Source organism: Bos indicus x Bos taurus, chromosome 2, assembly GCF_003369695.1.
Source record: "Bos indicus x Bos taurus breed Angus x Brahman F1 hybrid chromosome 2, Bos_hybrid_MaternalHap_v2.0, whole genome shotgun sequence".
Lineage (NCBI taxonomy): Eukaryota > Metazoa > Chordata > Mammalia > Artiodactyla > Bovidae > Bos > Bos indicus x Bos taurus.
In genome coordinates, this window is record NC_040077.1 from 8,839,171 (window position 1) to 8,858,479 (window position 19,309).

At 36.2% G+C, this 19,309-nt stretch overlaps 1 protein-coding gene across 3 annotated transcripts in view; it reads left to right on the top strand.

The window, feature by feature from the left end:
• Positions 1 to 19,309, top strand: part of CALCRL (calcitonin receptor like receptor) — a 129,783-nt gene that overhangs the window by 83,798 nt on the left and 26,676 nt on the right. For all 3 annotated transcript variants that reach the window (XM_027555810.1, XM_027555820.1, XM_027555800.1), the window contains 3 exons: positions 701 to 811; positions 903 to 1,015; positions 2,388 to 2,479. In XM_027555810.1, the coding sequence (XP_027411611.1) occupies positions 701 to 811; positions 903 to 1,015; positions 2,388 to 2,479 (316 nt within the window). The remainder of the gene's footprint in view (positions 1 to 700; positions 812 to 902; positions 1,016 to 2,387; positions 2,480 to 19,309) is intronic.

Consider the following 19,309-nt stretch of genomic DNA (forward strand, 5'->3'; position numbering starts at 1 on the left):
AGTTTCTATCTATGTGTGCTTATGGCAAAAAATTACCATCTTTGATTACAGACTGTTATATAACTTTAGAAAGTTTTAGTCATTTTATTTCTCTATACCTTTAAACTTTTTTTCATGTAAGAGGTTCTTGTTCTTAATGTAGGTAAGAAAAGAATGTGAGATTAAACACTTTTATTTCATTTGAAAAGAAAAGGAAGGAAAATAAGAGTTAGAATTTGGTGAAGGACTCTAAATAAGTGTGTGTCAGGGTTAATGTGGTAAAATAGGAAATATTGGAATGTTCATTTGTGCACCTCAAAAAATACTATAACTTGCCCTAAGAACACAGTTTCTAAAATAAAACACGTTTCCAATTTCCCAAATTTTTGAATTTCAAAAATAGGGACACGAATTAACCAATACTTTATGGTTAAGGAAAACCAGCAAAGACCATGTAATTTATTGGATAAATAGCTACCTTTGAGAATGAGAATTAAAGCTAAACATATATTTGTTTAGATATTTCTAAATTTAACAATTAGTTATTCTAATAACTACTTTGTGAATAATCCAAGTACTTGTTATAAAGATTTTATATGATGTCTTCATTTTCAGTAGATAGTCTGTATTCCCTGTTAGTGTGGGTCAACCATGAGGACTTCAGGGGTTTCTGTATAACTAGAGGGAGGTTAGTAAGCCTGATGTTTGCTTTTTCCTGAAGGCATTTACTGTAACAGAACCTGGGATGGGTGGCTGTGCTGGAACGACGTCGCTGCGGGCACGGAGTCAATGCAGCACTGCCCCGATTACTTTCAAGATTTTGATCCTTCAGGTAAGAGCAGAAATGTATATACAAATCTCTTTGACATCTATTTAATAAACCCTCATTTAACTAAATTACTATTTCCTTTTCAATTTTAAAGAAAAAGTTACAAAAATCTGTGACCAAGATGGAAACTGGTTTAGACATCCAGCAAGCAACAGAACATGGACAAATTATACCCAATGTAATGTTAACACACATGAGAAAGTGAAGGTACGTAATAATTATAAATTCAAACTGAATTTACACTATCTACTGTAAAAGTTAGTTACTGATATAATATCGGAGAAAATTTAGCTAGTGTTCATTCATTCCACTGTAAAGCCTTTTCATTAAAAATAATAATAATAATTATAGATTTAGTCATTACACTGAAGAAGCAATCCAGCTAAGTAGTTGCTATTTACAAGTCAATGTCTCAGTACTGTAGTTTAGAATTTTCCAAAGTAAACATAGTTTAAAAGTAAGAAAAAAGAAATGTTCATCTGTGGTGGAACTCCTATAGTTACACTCAGAAATTGTGCTCAAGAGAACAAGACAAGCCCAGGGGGGTTTAAACAGACCTATCCATCCCAGCCAAAGACTTTCATCCTGACTGGCTGTTAGGTCACCCTCACTGGCATTCTCACTTTTAACGTCCATCATACATTAAAGTCAAGGTTAGCATAGTTCGTCACAATACAGTTTCGATACAAAGTGCCTGCACATATCTGCACGCGTCTGTGTGTGGAGGCTTTGTCACAGTGATTAAAACTGAGTTCTGGTTTCTCACTTCCTGTTTCTGCTCTTTATCCACTGTGACCCTGGGCAAACTAGAACATCTGCCTCAGTCCCTTCCTGTCTAAAATGAGGATAATGAACCCATCCTCAAGGTTTTCATAGGAATTGACTAAATACAGTAAAATATTTAGAAAACTAACAAGCCTATGGTAAGCATTTGATAACTGCCAGCTCTCATTATAAATCATGTACTCTTTATTTATTTAGAGAAGGGTTTGAACATATATATATATAAATACACATTAAAATGCTAAGTTACAATAAAGACAAAAATCAAAGAGATAAAGTTAAAACCAAGAAAAATAATTTATTTGTACAGATCAGAGGCCCCTATACATTATTATATTGAGATTTGTTTTGGAGTATCAAGTTTGTCAAATGGAAAAAAGAAACGTAGTTGGGAAAGAAGCCTTACCTGGCATTCAAATTAAACAAACAAATCATCAATTTAAGGTGCAAAACTGATGGAGTGAAAATTGTCAATGTCTTCCAAAATTTAAAATGCTGGTTTCACATTTTATAAACCTAGATCAATAAATTTATTTCTTCATATGTTTAATATGATTTCTAATGTCTTAAATAAAAATAGCAATTTATAAATTTTGGTATCACCTGATAAATTTTTATAGATATTCTTCATTCAAGATGTATTCAAATACTTACTGGCTTGCTTGCTAAAGGCTTAGGTTATCAGATCACATGTTTTTAAAAACAGATATTATTTTATTGATTTGCGGCTTATACACATGTAGAAGTATAGCATTGATATTAGCATTAATTAATTTTTTATTCATACAAATTACAGACTGCACTGAATTTGTTTTACCTGACTATAATTGGACATGTATTATCTATTGCATCACTGCTTATCTCACTTGGCATATTCTTTTATTTCAAGTAAGTACATGAAAATCTTTTTTTAATTTACTGATTATCTTTGGTGAATGCAGTGTCATATCCATGTTTATGTCATGTGCTGATAAAATACATGAAATATAGATGATTTATAATATTTAAAATAAATTTATATTTAAAATAATTTGAAATATTTTGACTTTGTCTTGACTTTATAAAATGTAGTGAAAGGAGATTGATGAACTCTCTGAAGCTTAACTTGTCATGCAGTAAGAAAGGAACCAAAACCAATATGCAAACCTATGTGTATTTGCTTTGGAAATTGTGAAATATTAGAGGTCTGCCCAATTAAATTTTCAACTTCTTGGTCAATTTTACTATCAGCATACATAGTACATTGTAAGAACTGTATTTTGTGCAAAAAATAACAATGACTTTTAATATATACTATTAAAAATAATACTTTCAATATTTGTGGTTAGGTTAATTTTCCTGGTGTTGGGGGGATAATCTTTAAAATAGTTAAATTATGCTTTGAATTTTACTTGCAGTTTATTCTTTTGGGAACTGGAGGGAGAGTCAGTTCCAATTTATTTTTTAATAGAAATATAGTTGATTTACAGTGTTTCAGGTATACAGCAAAGTGATTCAGTTATATGTACATACATGTGTCAGTGTGTGTGTGTGTGTATATATATACATATGGCAATGTGTGTTAAGTCACTTCAGTCATGTCTGACTCTTTGTGACACTATGAACTGTAGCCCGCCAGGCTCCCCTGTCCATGGGATTCTCCAGGCAAGAATGCTAGAGTGGGTTGCAATGCCCTCTTCCAGGGGATCTTCCCAATCCAGGGATCCAAACTATGTCTCTTATGTCTGTCTCCTGCATTGGCACGCAGTTTCTTTACCACTAACACCCGCCTTAGGAAGCCTGTATGTATGTATGCATGTATATATACAATATATATACGTGTTCTGTGCTGTGCTTAGTCACTCAGATTCGACCCAGGGTTTGAATTCAGGTCTCCCACATTGCAGGCAGATTCTTTACTGTCTGAGCACCAGGGAAGCCCAAGAATACTAGAGTGGGCAGTCTATCTCTTCTCCAGGGGATCTTCCTGACTCAGGAATCAAACTGGGATTTCCTGCATTGCTGGCAGATTCTTTACCAGCTGAGCTGCCAGGGAAGCCCAAATATATACATATGTATACACACACACACACACACACACACCATCTCTCACCATCTCCAGGAGATGCATACTTATATATACACACACCATCCCTCACCATTAAGGACAGGGATACCTGACATGCTGCAGTCCATGGGATGGGGTCTCAAAGAGTTGAATACAACTGAGCGACTGAACAACATCAATATACACACATATATTCTTTTCAGATTTTTTCCCACTAGAGGTTATTACAAAATACTGAACACAGTTCCCTATGCTATACAGTAGGACCTTATTGTTCTGTTATGTATAATAGTGTTATCTGTTAATCCTAAATTCCCATTTTACCCTCCTCTTCTAATTTCTTAATTCTGTCCATTAGCTGTGATTTTTTAAATTGATAGGAAAGTAAATTCTAAAACATGCATACATTATCTTATACATTAACATGGTCTTCATAAATATGATCACCAGCAGTGATTACAGAATGTAGTGTGAACAGTAAGTGTGCTTTATTGTATCATCACTACTGTCACTCTCATTGTCTCTCTCTTACTCTCTTCTTTCCCCTTCTCTCCTTCTTCCTACCCCCTACTCCTCCTACTCCTTCTCCCCTCCTTCATCTTCTTAAACAATTATCTTGGAACATGATTCAGAACCGACTACAGTAATGGCACATCAAAATAATTCAAATCGAAAAAGTATTAGATAATTGGAAGTTAGGTTCCTTTTTAACTGGAACACCAGCTTTTAGCCCACAGTGCATCACAATTCAAAGTACAGCAAATTACATATGAACTAAATGATTATCTTTCATGGGTTCAAAATCAGCGAGTCTAGACATTGTATCATAATTTCTGTTTTGGGAAACTTGTGCCTTCTTAAGAACCTTCAATATGAATTACTTTGGGGAATTTTAATGGCACTTTTGATTTAAGACATTATCTAGGCATCATTCAGTTCATTTCAGTTCAGTCACTCAGTTGTGTCCGACTCTTTGCGACCCCATGAATCGCAGCACGCCAGGCCTCCCTGTCCATCACCAACTCCCGGAGTTCACTCAGACTCATGTCCATCGAGTCCGTGATGCCATCCAGCCATCTCATCCTCTGTCGTCCCCTTCTCCTCCTGCCCCCAATCTCTCCCAGCATCAGAGTCTTTTCCAATGAGTCAGCTCTTCGCATGAGGTGGCCAAAGTACTGGAGTTTCAGCTTTAGCATTATTCCTTCCAAAGAAATCCCAGGGCTGATCTCCTTCAGAATGGACTGGTTGGATCTCCTTGCAGTCCAAGGGACTCTCAAGTCTTCTCCAACACCACAGTTCAAAAGCATCAATTCTTCGGCGCTCAGCCTTCTTCACAGTCCAACCGTCACATCGATACATGACCACTGAAAAAACGATAGCCTTGACTAGACGGCCCTTTGTCGGCAAAGTAATGTCTCTGCTTTTCAATATGCTGTCTAGGTTGGTCATAACTTTTCTTCCAAGGAGTAAGCGTCTTTTAATTTCATGGCTGCAGTCACCATCTGCAGTGATTTTGAAGCCCCAAAAAATAAAGTCTGACACTGTTTCCACTGTTTGCCCATCTACTTCCCATGAAGTGATGGGACCAGATGCCATTATCTTCATTTTCTGAATGTTGAGCTTTAAGCCAACTTTTTCACTCTCTACTTTGACTTTCATCAAGAGGCTTTTTGGTTCCTCTTCACTTTCTGCCATAAGGGTGGTGTCATCTGCATATCTGAGGTTATTGATATTTCTCCTGGCAATCTTGATTCCAGCTTGTGCTTCTTCCAGCCCAGCATTTCTCATGATGTACTCTGCATAGAAGTTAAATAAGCAGGGTGACATATACAGCCTTGACATACTCCTTTTCCTATTTGGAACCAGTCTGTTGTTCCAGTTCTAACTGTTGCTAACTAACAGTCCAGTTCTAACTGTTGCTTCCTGACCTGCATATAGGTTTCTCAAGAGGCAGGTCAGGTGGTCTGGTATTCCCATCTCTTTCAGAATTTTCCACAATTGATTGTGATCCACACAGTCAAAGGCTTTGGCATCGTAAATAAAGCAGAAATAGATGTTTTCTGGAGCTCTTGCTTTTTCGATGATCCAGCGGATGTTGGCAATTTGATCTCTGGTTCCTCTGCCTTTTCTAAAACCAGCTTGAACATCTGGAAGTTCACAGTTCAGATATTGCTGAAACCTGGCTTGGAGAATTTTGAGCATTACTTTCCTAGTGTGTGAGATGAGTGTAACTGTGTAGTAGTTTGAGCATTCTTTGGCATTGCCTTTCTTGGGGATTGGAATGAAAACTGACCTTTTCCAATCCTGTGGCCAAGCTGAGTTTTCCAAATTTGCTGGCATATTGAGTGCAGCACTTTCACGGCATCATTCAGGATTTGAAGTAGCTCAGCTGGAATTCCATCACCTCCACTAGCTTTGTTCATAGTGATGCTTTCTAAGGCCCACTTGACTTCACATTCCAGGATGTCTGGCTCTAGGTCAGTGATCACACCATTGTGAATATCTTCGTCATGAATATCTTTTTTGCACAGTTCTTCTGTGTATTCTTGCCACCTGTTCTTAATATCTTCTGCTTCTGTTAGGTCCATACCATTTCTATCCTTTATTGAGCCCATCTTTGCATGAAATGTTCCCTTGGTATCTCTGATTTTCTTGACGAGATCCTTAGTCTTTCCCATTCTATTGTTTTCTTCTATTTCTTTGCATTGATCACTGACGAAGGCTTTCCTATCTCTCCTTGCTATTCTTTGGAACTCTACATTCAGATGCTTATATCTTTCCTTTCTCCTCTGCTTTTCACTTCTCTTCTTTTCACAGCTATTTGTAAGGCCTCCTCAGACAGCCATTTTGCTTTTTTGCATTTCTTTTCCATGGGGATGGTCTTGATCCCTGTCTCCTGTACAATGTCATGAACCTCATTCCATAGTTCATCAGGCACTCTGTCTATCAGATCTAGTCCCTTAAATCTATTTCTCACTTCCACTGTATAATCATAAGAGATTTGATTTAGTTCATACCTGAATGCTGTAGTGGTTTTCCCTACTTTCTTCAATTTAAGTCTGAATTTGGCAATAAGGAATTCATGATATGAGCCACAGTCAGCTCCTGGTCTTGTTTTTGTTGACTATATAGAGCTTCTCCATCTTTGGCTGCAAGGAATATAATCAATCTGATATCGGTGTTGACCATCTGGTGATGTCCATGTGTAGAGTCTTCTCTTGTGTTGTTGGAAGAGGGTGTTTGCTATGACTAGTGCATTTTCTTGGCAAAACTCTGTTAGTCTTTGCCCTGCTTCATTCCGTATTCCAAATTTGACTTCCTACTTTTGCATTCCAGTCCCCTATAATGAAAAGGACATCTTTTTTGGGTGTTAGTTCTAAAAGGTCTTGGAGTTCTTCATAGAACCGTTCAACTTCAGCTTCTTCAGTGTTACTGGTTGGGGCATAGACTTGGATTACTGTGATATTGAATGGTTTGCCTTGGAAATGAACAGAGATCATTCTGTCATTTTTGAGATTGCATCCAAGTACTGCATTTTGGACTGTTTTGTTCACCATGATGGCTACTCCATTTCTTCTAAGGGATTCCTGCCCACAGGAGTAGATATAATGGTTATCTGAGTTAAATTCACCCATTCCAGTCCATCTTAGTTCTCTGATTCCTAGAATGTCGACATTCTCTCTTGCCATCTCCTGTTTGACCACTTCCAATTTGCCTTGATTCATGGACCTGACATTCCAGGTTCCTATGCAATATTGCTCTTTACAGCATCAGACCTTGCTTCTGTCACCAGTCACATCCACAACTGGGTATTGTTTTTGCTTTGGCTCCATCCCTTCATTCTTTCTGGAGGTATTTCTCCACTTATCTCCAGTAGCATATTGGGCACCTACCGACCTGGGGAGTTCCTCTTTCAATATCCTATCATTTTGCCTTTTCATACTGTGCATGTGGTTCTCAAGGCAAGAATACTGAGTTGGTTTACCATTCCCTTCTCCAGTGGACCAGATTCTGTCAGACCTCTCCTTCATTACCCACCCATCTTGGGTGGCCTCACGGGCATGGCTTAGTTTCATTGAGTTAGACAAGGCTGTGGTCCTAGTGTGATTAGATTAGGCATCATTAGAAACTAAAAAAATTTCACTCTGAAGAAAATTAATTCAACATTTATGTACATTTTAAAATGTGACTTTCTTACAAAATTGTATAAAAATGTATCAAAATAAATTGGAGAGAATTTTTACCCTCAAATATGGAAAAAATTTCCTAAAGAAATAAATTTACAATTAATTTAATTTAATTTAAATTGCCATTAAAATTAATTGCCATTTGAATTCAATTGCCAATTGAATTTAATTGCCATTAAAATTCCCCAAAATAATTCATATTGAAGGTTGTTAAGAAGGCACAAGTTTCCAAAAACAGAAATTATGATACAATCTCTAGATAATTTGTAACAAATTATCAAAAAGTTCTTGCTCAAAATAAACTGTCAGTTCTTAATTACTGTAGACCCATTTCTCATTTTAAAAGAGAAGTTAAAAATTAATGTTGTCCCAAATATTGTATTCATGTTCAACATATTAATAAACTTTATTTTTTTCAGAAAAAAATCAGGTTTTCTTTTATAAAAAAATCAAGAATACTATATGTAATGTATATATATGTGTGTGTGTGTTAATTGCTACAAATCTCCAAGCTTTAAAAGAAAGATTGTGGCATGCTACATAGGCAAAACCTCATTAGCAAATAAATATCTTGCCAATGTATCATTTAGTTCTTGGCCTCTACATAAAAGAAAAATTAATATTTTCAACTAATCACATTGCTTATTTTTAGAGTTTATTGTGAAACTACAGTTAACTATTCATTTTCCGAAGTGAACTAAAAAAGATTCTTTTTTTTTCGGCTTTTATTTTATTTAATTTATTTTTGTTTTAATTGGAGGCTTAATTGTTTTACAATATTGTGGTGGCTTTTGCCATACATTCACATAAATCAGCCATGGGTGTACATGTGTTCCACATTCCTGAACCCCCCTCCAACCTCCCTCGCCATCCCATCCCTCAGGTCATCCCAGTGCACCAGCCCTGAGCACCCTGTCTCATGCATTGAACATGGACTGGAGATCTATTTCATATATGATAATATACATGATTCAATGCTATTCTCTCAAATCATCCCACCATCACCTTCTCCCACAGTCCAACAGTCTGTTCTTTACATCTGTGTCTCTTGTGCTGTCTCGCATATAGGCTCATCATTACCATCTTTCTAAATTCCATATATATGCATTAATATACTGTATTGGTGTTTTTATTTCTGACTTACTTCACTCTGTATATAGGCTCCAGTTTCATCCACCTCATTAGAACTGATTCAAATGCATTCTTTCTAATAGCTGAGTAATATTCCATTGTGTATATGTACCACAGCTTTCTTATCCGTTCATCTGGATGGACATCTAGGTTGCTTCCATGTCCTGGCTATTGTAAACAGTGCTGCGATGAACATTGGGGTATACGTGTCTCTTTCAGTTTTGGTTTCCTCAGTGTGTATGCCCAGTAGTGGGATTGCTGAGTCATATGGCAGTTCTATTTCCAGTTTTTTAAGGAATCTCCGCACTGTTCTCCATAGTGGCTGTACTAGTTTGCATTCCCACCAACAGTGTAAAAGCGTTCCTTTTTCTCCGCACCCTGTCCAGCATTTATTGTTTATAGACTTTTTGATAGCAGCCATTCTGACTGGGGTGAGATGGTACCTCATTGTGGTTTTGATTTGCATTTCTCTGATAATGAGTGATGTTGAGCATCTTTTCATGTGTTTGTTAGGCATCTGGATGTCTTCTTTGGAGGAATGTCTGTTTAGTTCTTTGGCCCATTTTTTGATTGGATTGCTTATTTTTCTGGAATTGAACTGCAGGTGTTGGTTGTATATTTTTGAAATTAATTCTTTGTCAGTTGCTTTATTTGCTATTATTTTCTCCCATTCTGAAGGCTGTCTTTTCACCTTGATTATAGTTTCCTTCCTTGTGCAAAAGCTTTTAAGTTTAATTAGGTCCCATTTAATTATTTTTTCTTCTATTTCCATTACTCTGGAAGGTGAGTCATAGAGAATCCTGCTATGATTAATGTCAGAGAGTGTTTTGCCTATGTTTTCCTCAAGTAGTTTTATAGTTTCTGGTCTTACATTTAGATCTTTAATCCATTTTAGTTTATTTTTGTGTATGGTGTTAGAAAGTGTTGTAGTTTCATTCTTTTACATGTGGTTGACCAGTTTTCCCAGCACCACTTGTTAAAGAGATTGTCTTTTCTCTATTCTATATTCTTGCCTCCTTTGTGACAGATAAGGTGTCCATAGGTGTGTGGATATACCTCTGGGCTTTCTATTTTGTTCCATCGATCTATGTTCCTGTCTTTGTGCCAGTACCATACTGTCTTGATGACTGTTGCTTTGTAGTAGAGCCTGAAGTCAGGCAGGTTGATTCCTCCAGTTCCATTGTTTCTCAAGATTGCTTTGGCTCTTCGACATTTCTTTTTGTAATTCCATACAAATTGTGATATTATTTGTTCTAATTGGAAGGTAAACTTCCACACTCATTCTATAAGGCCACCATCACCCTAATACCAAAACCAGACAAAGATGCCACAAAAAAAGAAAACTACAGGCCAATATCACTGATGAACATAGATGCAAAAATCCTTAACAAAATTCTAGCAAACAGAATCCAACAACATGTTAAAAAGATCATACGTCATGACCAAGTAGGCTTTATCCCAGGGATGCAAGGATTCTTCAATATTCACAAATCAATCAATGTGATACATCACATTAACAAATTAATAGATAAAAACCACAAGATTATATCAATAGATGCAGAGAAAGTCTTTGACAAAATTCAACATCCATTTATGATAAAAACCCTCCAGAAAGCAAGCATAGAAGGAACATATCTCAACATAATAAAAGCCATATATGGTTAACCCACAGCAAACATTATCCTCAATGGTAAAAATTTGAAAGCATTTCCCCTAAAATCAAGAACAAGACAAGGGTGCTCTCTCTCACCACTGCTATTCAACATAGTTTTGGAAGTTTTGGCCACAGAAATCAGAGCAGAAAAAGAAATAAAAGGAATCTAGATTGGAAAAGAAGAAGTAAAACTCTCACTGTTTGCAGATGACACAGTCCTCTACATAGAAAACCCTAAAGACTCCACCAGAAAATAACTAGAGCTAATCAATGAATACAGTAAAGTTGCAGGATATAAAATTAACACACAGAAATCCCTTGCATTCCTATACACTAACAATGAGAAAACAGAAAGAGAAGTTAAGGAAACAATTCCATTCACCATTGCAACGAAAATAATAAAATACTTAGGAATAAATCTACCTAAAGAAATAAAAGACCTATATATAGAAAACCATAAAACACTGATGAAAGAAATCAAAGATGACACAAATGGATGGAGAAATATATCATGTTCATGGATTGGAAGAATCAATATAGTGAAAATGAGTATGCTACGCAAAACAATCTATAGATTCAATGCAACCCCTATCAAGCTAGCAATGGTAAAAAAGATTCTTTAATGATGAGTTAGTGCAATATACTTGATTTCAGCCACAATTTTAATGGATAGTAAAATACAGTAATTTAAAAAATGGGATAGATGCAAATCTTACCATCTCACATTTACTAATAGTATGGACTTATTCTGATTTATGCTTTTCAGTTAGCCTGTTTCCTTATAATGAGTCATATCATTATTTGAAATATTGGCAGAAAAGATTCAGAAAGTACTTGGCATGTAGTGATATTCCAATAAATGGTAAAAGGAACAAATTTTGCCCTTAGACTGTATCAATCAGGTACGCATGTAGATTATACTTACTTAGTCATCTAATATTATATCTATATAATAGTTCAGTTCAGTTCCGTTGCTCAGTCATGTACGACATTTTGCTACCCCATGGATTGCAGCATGCCCAGCTACCCTGTCCGTCACCAACTCCCGGAGCTGACTCAAACTCACATCCATAGAGTCGGTGATACCATCCAACCATCTCATCCTCTGTCGACCCCTTCTCCTCCTGCCTTCAATCTTTCCCATCATCAGGATCTTTTCCACTGAGTCAGTTCTTTGCAGCAGGTGGCCAAAGTATTGGAGTTTCAGCTTCAGCATCACTCTTTCCAGTGAATATTCAGGACTGATTTTCTTTAGGATTGACTGATTTGATCTTTTAAAATCCAAGGGACTCTCAAGATTCTTCTCCAACAGCACAGTTCAAAATCATCAATACTCCAGCACTCAGCTTTCTTTATAGTCCAGTTCTCACATCCATACATGACTACTGGAAAAACCATAGTTTGACTGGACGGACCTTTGTTGACATAGTACTGTCTCTTCTTTTTAATATGCTGTCCAAAGAGCAAGCATTTTTTAATTTCATGGCTGCAATCACCATCTGCAGTGATTTTGGAGCCCGAGAAAATAAAGTCTGTCACTGTTTCCATTGTTTCCCCAGCTATTGTCATGAGGTGATGATACTGGATGCCATGATCTTAGTTTTCTGAATGTTGAGTTTTAAGCCAACTTTTTCACTCTCCTCTTTCACTTTTATCAAGAGGTTCTGTAATTCTTCTTTGCTTTCTGCCATAAGAGTGGTGTCATCTGCATATCTGAGGTTATTGATATTTCTCTTGGCAGTCTTGATTCCAGCTTGTGCTTCATCCAGTCTGGCATTTTGCATGATGTACTCTGCATATAAGTTGAATAAGCAGGATGACAATATACAGCCTTGACATACTCCTTTCCTGATTTGGAACCGGTCTGTTGTTCCATGTCCAGTTCTAACTGTTGCTTCTCAACCTTCATACAGATTTCTCAGGAGGCAGGTAAAGTGGCCTGGTATTCCCATCTCTTTCAGAATTTTCCATAGTTTGTTGTGATCCACACAGTCAAAGTCTTTGCCATAGTCAATACAGTAGAGGTAGATGTTTTTCTCAAATTCTCTTTCTTTTTTGATGATCCAACAGACGCTGGAAATTTTATCTCTGGTTCCTCTGCCTTTTCTACATCCAGCTTGAACATCTGGATTTCATGGTTCACGTACTGTTGAAGGCTGACTTGGAGAATTTTGAGCATTACTTTGCTAGCTTGTGAGATGAGTGCAGTTGTGTGATAGTTTGAACATTCTTTGGCATTGCCTTTCTTTGAGATTGGAATGAAAACTGACCTATTCCAGTCCTATGGCCACTGCTGAGTTTTCCAAATTTACTGGCATATTGAGGGCAGCAATTTCACAGCATCATCTTTTAGGATTTGAAATAGCTCAACTGGAGTTCTATCATCTCCATGAGCTTTGTTTGTAGTGATGCTTCCTAAGGCCCACTTGACTTCAGACTCCAGGATGTCTGGCTCTAGGTGAGTGATCACACCATCATTGTTATCTGTGTCATGAAGGTCTTCTTTGTATAGTTCTTTCCTGTATTCTTGCCACCTCTTCCTAATATCTTCTGCTTCTGTTAGGTCCATACCATTTCTGTCCTTTATTATGCCCATCTTTGCATGAAATATTCCCTTGGTATCTCTAATTTTCTTGAAGAAATCTTTACTCTTTCCTATTCTATTGTTTTCCTCTATTTCTTTGCATTGATCACTGAAGAAGGCTTTCTTATCTCTCCTTGCTATTCTTTGGAACTCTGCATTCCAATGGGTGTGTCTTTCCTTTTCTCCTTTGCCTTTCACTTCTCTTCTTTTCACAGCTATTTGTAAGGCCTCCTCAGACAACCATTTTGCCTTTTTGTATTGCTTTTTCTTGTGGATGGTCTTGATCACAACCTCCTGTACAATGTCATGAACCTCGGTCCATACTTCTTCAGGCCCTCGGTCTGTCAGATCTAATCCCTTGAATCTATTTGTCACTTCCACTGTATAATCATAAGAGATTTGATTTATGTTATACCTGGATGGTCTTATGTTTTCCCTACTTTCTTCAATTTAAGTCTGAATTTAGCAATAAGGAGTTCATGATTTGAGCCACAGTCAGCTCCTGGTCTTGTTTGTGGTGACTGTATAGAGCTTCTCCATCTTTGGCTATAAAGAATATAATCAATCTGATTTCGATATTGACCATCTGGTGATATCCATGTATAGAGTCAGTAATACAAAATAAAAAACAAAAACAATAAAAAATTCTTGTGGAACAACAAAGAGCTGTGGGAAGACATTGAAGGAAAGACTCATTTGACTCATAGAATCAGAAGTTTCCTAAGGTGATAAACTCAATGAAACAAGTGCTGAATAAACGGCAGAACTTGAACAAACAGTAACTATAAGATAAGAAATGAAGAGATTATCTAAGTCAATGCCTAGTTTTAACTTATATTCTACATAATTAATTAAGTTACCAAGGGTTCCTCTCCATCTGTGTCCTTCTGTTTGGCTTAGTAATTTTGTCTTTATCTTTTAAAAATGGAGTATTTGACCAGAAAGAAGCAAAGCTTCAGATTCATTTTTCTTTTTTATTAGACAAACTCAGGCTTTAGATAAAACATGAGAAACCGGGGTCAAGTTTGACCTAGATATAGCATTCTAAATGCCCTTTTCTGTTTTCGACATTCTTCATTACAGGTGAGTGGTTAAGAGTATGTTCTCTAAACAGGCATATCTGATGTCAGATTCTACCTTCATCAGCTTCTTGGTGCCTAGCATCCAATAACTTCTCTAATTTCTCTAATCATCAATTTCACATCTTTAAAATGCAGATTCTATTAGTATCTATATTGTAACTGAGATGATATGCATGCATTGTTAAGTAACGAGTCTCATTTAGAAAACACTATTACTGGCACAGTTTTCACTTTTGCTCTCTCTTATTTGTCCATGGAAAGAGTTTATATAAACATTTAGCCCTGATGGGCATGTTTTAACAGTGAGCTCTTTAAAAATATAATTAAAGAACACAATTTCTAGTTTTATGTGTGCCACATTTTTAAAAGAAATTGTTATAACATTCCCATAGAAAAACTGATCTTGATGAGGCAGTAGTGAGGCTGGTTGATTGCAAATGTCCAGCCTGGAGCCCATCTATCTCCTACCTCAAAATCAATACACAATGAATGAACAGTTCTTTGTATAATTATATCAGTAAAAATTGTGATTAAGTATTAATAAATTAGTTGAAAATAATAAAACTCTATGTCCACAATATACCACATAGCTGACTCAGTACTTGAATTTGTAGTCTTTGATTTTAATGCATTCTTATTACATACTCCCCAGAACTATCTATTAAAATAGGAAAAGCCACTATCAACACAAAACAACTGTGTGCTAAAATAAGAAATAATGGAAAGGACATGACAAAGTTAGCGCCATGAGAGCAGGAGTCATCACTGCTTGTTTCTTTACATGTTCCAGGGCTTAGTATCTAATCTTGTGCATAGTAGGCACTTAACATATTTTTAAGGAATGAAGACATGAATGGATTTGGAAACATTTTTGTAGGATGCACTTTCCCATGACTTATCTGTGACCTTGGACAAGTCCCTTGAATTTGTCTGGCCTCTGTTGTCTCCATCAACAAAGAAAGGCATTAGACTAAGACTCTACAATTCTAACCAGTAGAAGTATCTGTGTACAATAATAGAGGATACCCTGCAGCTAGATCCAAAGAAGACCAAGGACATCTCAGAAAATGCTTAACTGAATAGTTAATAAAGCGTGTTCATACAGTCAGGGGCAATAGAAATCTTTGCTTTTTTCCAACTAACCTGGAAACAATTCCCTGGGGAGCTGATGTTTCACATGAAATCATTGTGTGTACAAAAATCTATCAATAGCTCACTTCTGCTTCTGAACCCAGCTCCTCAAACTGCAGTCATTCTTGCTTAGTAGAGGGTAGAGGCAGCTTTTTATTTTTCGTTTGTTAATTGAAGGTCACTGGTCCATCCTAATAAAAACCAAGACTGGACAAAAAAGTTGATTTAGGGTGCTGTTTGTTACTTTTTATTTAGAGAGAAAAAAGAAAGGTCTACTACTTGGCCATGCTTTAAATTAGAAACAGAGAACATGAAACACTATTTACCAGATATACTTCAGTTTTATATTAGAGTCAATTAAAGCAAAGAGAATGGGAGATAAAAAGAAAGGAAACAGAAAGGGAGGGGAAGAGAGAGAGACAGAACTTTAGGATTTGCCAAGCCCTGAGAGGCTCTTACTCATAATGATCCTTGGAAAAACAAAGCAGAACCCTTTAGATAAAAAAATAAATAAGCTTTACTGGAATTAGCTATAAATTAAATTTTAATTACTGTTTAATATCTGAGAGCATAGAAAATCTTGCTGTTATGTTTAACTTAGACAAAGGAAATAAAAGAGCACATGAAACTTGCATGTGGAAAAAGGTAGCTTTTTTTTTTAATCATCTTAATTTTGCTGACATTTCAGGGAGTGCTTCTAAATAATTTTAAAGCCAAGTTGCATATTTGCACCTATATAGACAATGATATCATTTCTAGGCAATTGAGATAATGTCTTGAATAAAATTCAGCAAAAAAAAAAAAAAAAAAATCTATCCAGTTGATAGACCAAAGCTTTCTCAGCTTAATAAAACAATCCTTTAATGCTTACATTTCTTCTTTCAGGGCAAGTGTCACAAATGCTCACCTTTTTTTTATCATATATGAAAATATTCAATCAATATTGTGAACCTTTATCTCATTTCCAGTTTCTTCATATATCTCTTGAAATTTGAACAAATATGGTTTTCCTCTTTAAGCTGTAATTTTTCACCTGAAAACTATTTATGACTGAATCTTTAAATTGGTTTTGAACAAAGCTAACTATTTAAAGAAACCCTACATTGAAACAGAGAAAAGAGAGTCTTCTACAATCCGTAAACTGATGTACCTGTTTTTACAAATCAGAACTATGGCTTAAATAGGTTGTGGAAAATCTGGAAAAACTGCACTGTTTAGAAGTCTATTATACAGAGTAAAGTAAGTCAGAAAGAAAAACACCAATACAGTATATTAATGCATATATATGGAATTTAGAAAGATGATAATGATGACCCTATATGCAAGACAGCAAAAGAGACACAGAGGTAAAGAACAGACTTTTGGACTCTGTGGGAGAAGGCGAGGCTGGGATGATTTGAGAGAATAGCATTGAATCATGTATATTATCATATGTGAAATAGATCTCCAGTCCAGGTTCGATGTGAAACAGGGCACTCAGGGCTGGTGCACTGGGATGACCCTGAGGGATGGGATGGGGAGGGAGGTGGAAGTGGGGTTCAGGATGGGGAGCACATGTACACCTGTGGCTGATTCATGTCAATGTATGGCAAAAACCACCACAATATTGTAAAGTAATCAGCCTCCAGTTAAAATAATTTAAAATTAAAAAAAATGAAGTTTGACAGTGGCTGAGTCCAGAAATAGACATGTAGTAGTCCTTGAGTAACATCCCTCTGAGTGCCTGCCCAGGACCATCCTTGTTTTCTCCACTCTTGTGATAAGAGTGTATTCATTGTTAATTTGTTGTGCCTACAGTTCTGAGATGCATTCTATTCTATTGTATGTATCCTAGGCTTCTTTCAGCTTAACACTGGATGTTGTTAAATTAAATGGTTTTTCGTATAATGTTTTATTAGGGCATGCTCAGTGAGTGCATTTCCAAATTAATTAATTTAATCAATGTGCTGAAAAATACTTCCCTCTCGAAATGAATGTAATGAGAGGTGAAATATTCCTATTTAGTAATGTTAGTCTTGGCTGGAAAGGTTTTTAAATATGTCCAGTGTAATTATATAATAAAAGCATTGCATTTCCACATTAGAGTATCAGATTTAAATAAGGACAAACTGTTACAAGAAGTAATGGATTTACTCTAACAAAAACCAGTTCCTCTATAACGTAATTGCTAGTACTAATTTATAGAGGAGTCCAAGTATGGAAATAGAAAGTAAATAACTGAATTAAAGAATTTGGACTTTTTTAAAGGGTAAATTTATTATTTAAACTACAACTATATATTAAAGATAACATTTATGTTGATATTTTTTATAAATATGAAACAATTTATAAGTGTATTTATAAAGTATATTCAAACATAATTACTATTTAAGAATAAGTAAATTTTCATGGGAACAAAATGATAAATTGTTCTAAGAATGCAAATGACCCGCTGCTTGGTACAAAAACTAGACTGTTATTTGAATGGATTAAAACTTCATAATTTGAAATAGAAGGCACATAAGTAACATCTTTCTTCCCCAAATCGTAATATGATTTGCAATCTCATTTGGCTCAGTGGTAATGAATCCTCCTGCCAGTGGAGATGCAGCTTCAATTCTGGGTCAGGAAGATCCCTTGAAGAAGGTAATGGCAACCCACTCCAGTATTCTGTCTATGGAAAATCTCATGGACAGAGGAGCTTGGCAGGCTACAGTCCATTTAACAACAGTCCACAAAGAGTTGGATATGACTTAGTGACTAAACAACAACAAACCTTCTACTCTTGTAGACTTTCCTTGACCATATTCACTGATATGACTAGATACCAAGAGAAAGCAAAATAAGCCCTTCCATCTATAGCATCTTCTTAGTAGTTAGGAAAAACAAAACCCAAGAATGATTGGATATTACTTATCCAGTTAGCATTTGCTGATGGAACATTAAGACATAACATAAAAGTATGAGCTGCAGAATCAAAAATCATTTAGTAACTTATGCTGTTTGATTTTAATTTTCCTAATTTTAATATAAAAATTTAAAAAACAGTGTGGGGTTTTTCTTTGTGCTTTATTCACATTTTCTGTCCTTTTTACTGCTCAAAAACCTTAAGCTTTAACTTTGTAAAACAAAAAAGTTCGATTCAGATGCCTTCTCTGTTTGGAATGTTTTTCTCGCCTATCTTCTCCAGTTTCAGTTCTATCTTTAGTATATCCCTCACTCTGGCCATAGTCTTTATTGTTCAGTTGCCCCATCATGTCAGACTCTTTGTGACCCCCGGGACTGAAGCATGCCAGGTTTCCCTGTCCCTCACCATCTCCTGGAGTTTGCCCAAGTTCATGTTCATTGCATTGGTGATACCATCCAGCCATCTCATCCTCTGATGCCCTCTTCTCCTTCTGCCCTCAATCTTTCCCAGGATCAGGGACTTTTTCAATGAGTTGTCTGTTTGCATCAGATGACAAAAATACTGGAGATTCAGCTTCAGCATCAGTCTTTCCAGTGAATATTCAGAGTTGATCTCCCTTAAGATTGATTGGTTTGATCTCCAAGCTGTCCAAGGGACATTCAGTTTTCCCCAGCACCACAGCTCAAAGGCATCAATTCTTTGGCATTCTGCCTTCCTTACAGTCCAGCTCTCACAACCATACATGACCACTGGGAAGAAGCACTGCTGTTAATAAGGCTAGTGGATACAATGAAATTCCAGCAGAACAATTCAAATCCTTAAAGGATGATCCCATCAAGGTTTTGCATTCATTGTGTCAGCAAATCTGGAAGACCCAGCAGTGGCCACATGACTGGAAAAGGTCAATCCTCATCTCAGTTCCTAAGAAGCATAGTACCAAAGAATGTGCTAACCATCAGACAATCGCACTCATCTCCCGTGCTAGGAAGGTCTTTTAACTTATGCAAACCAGGAA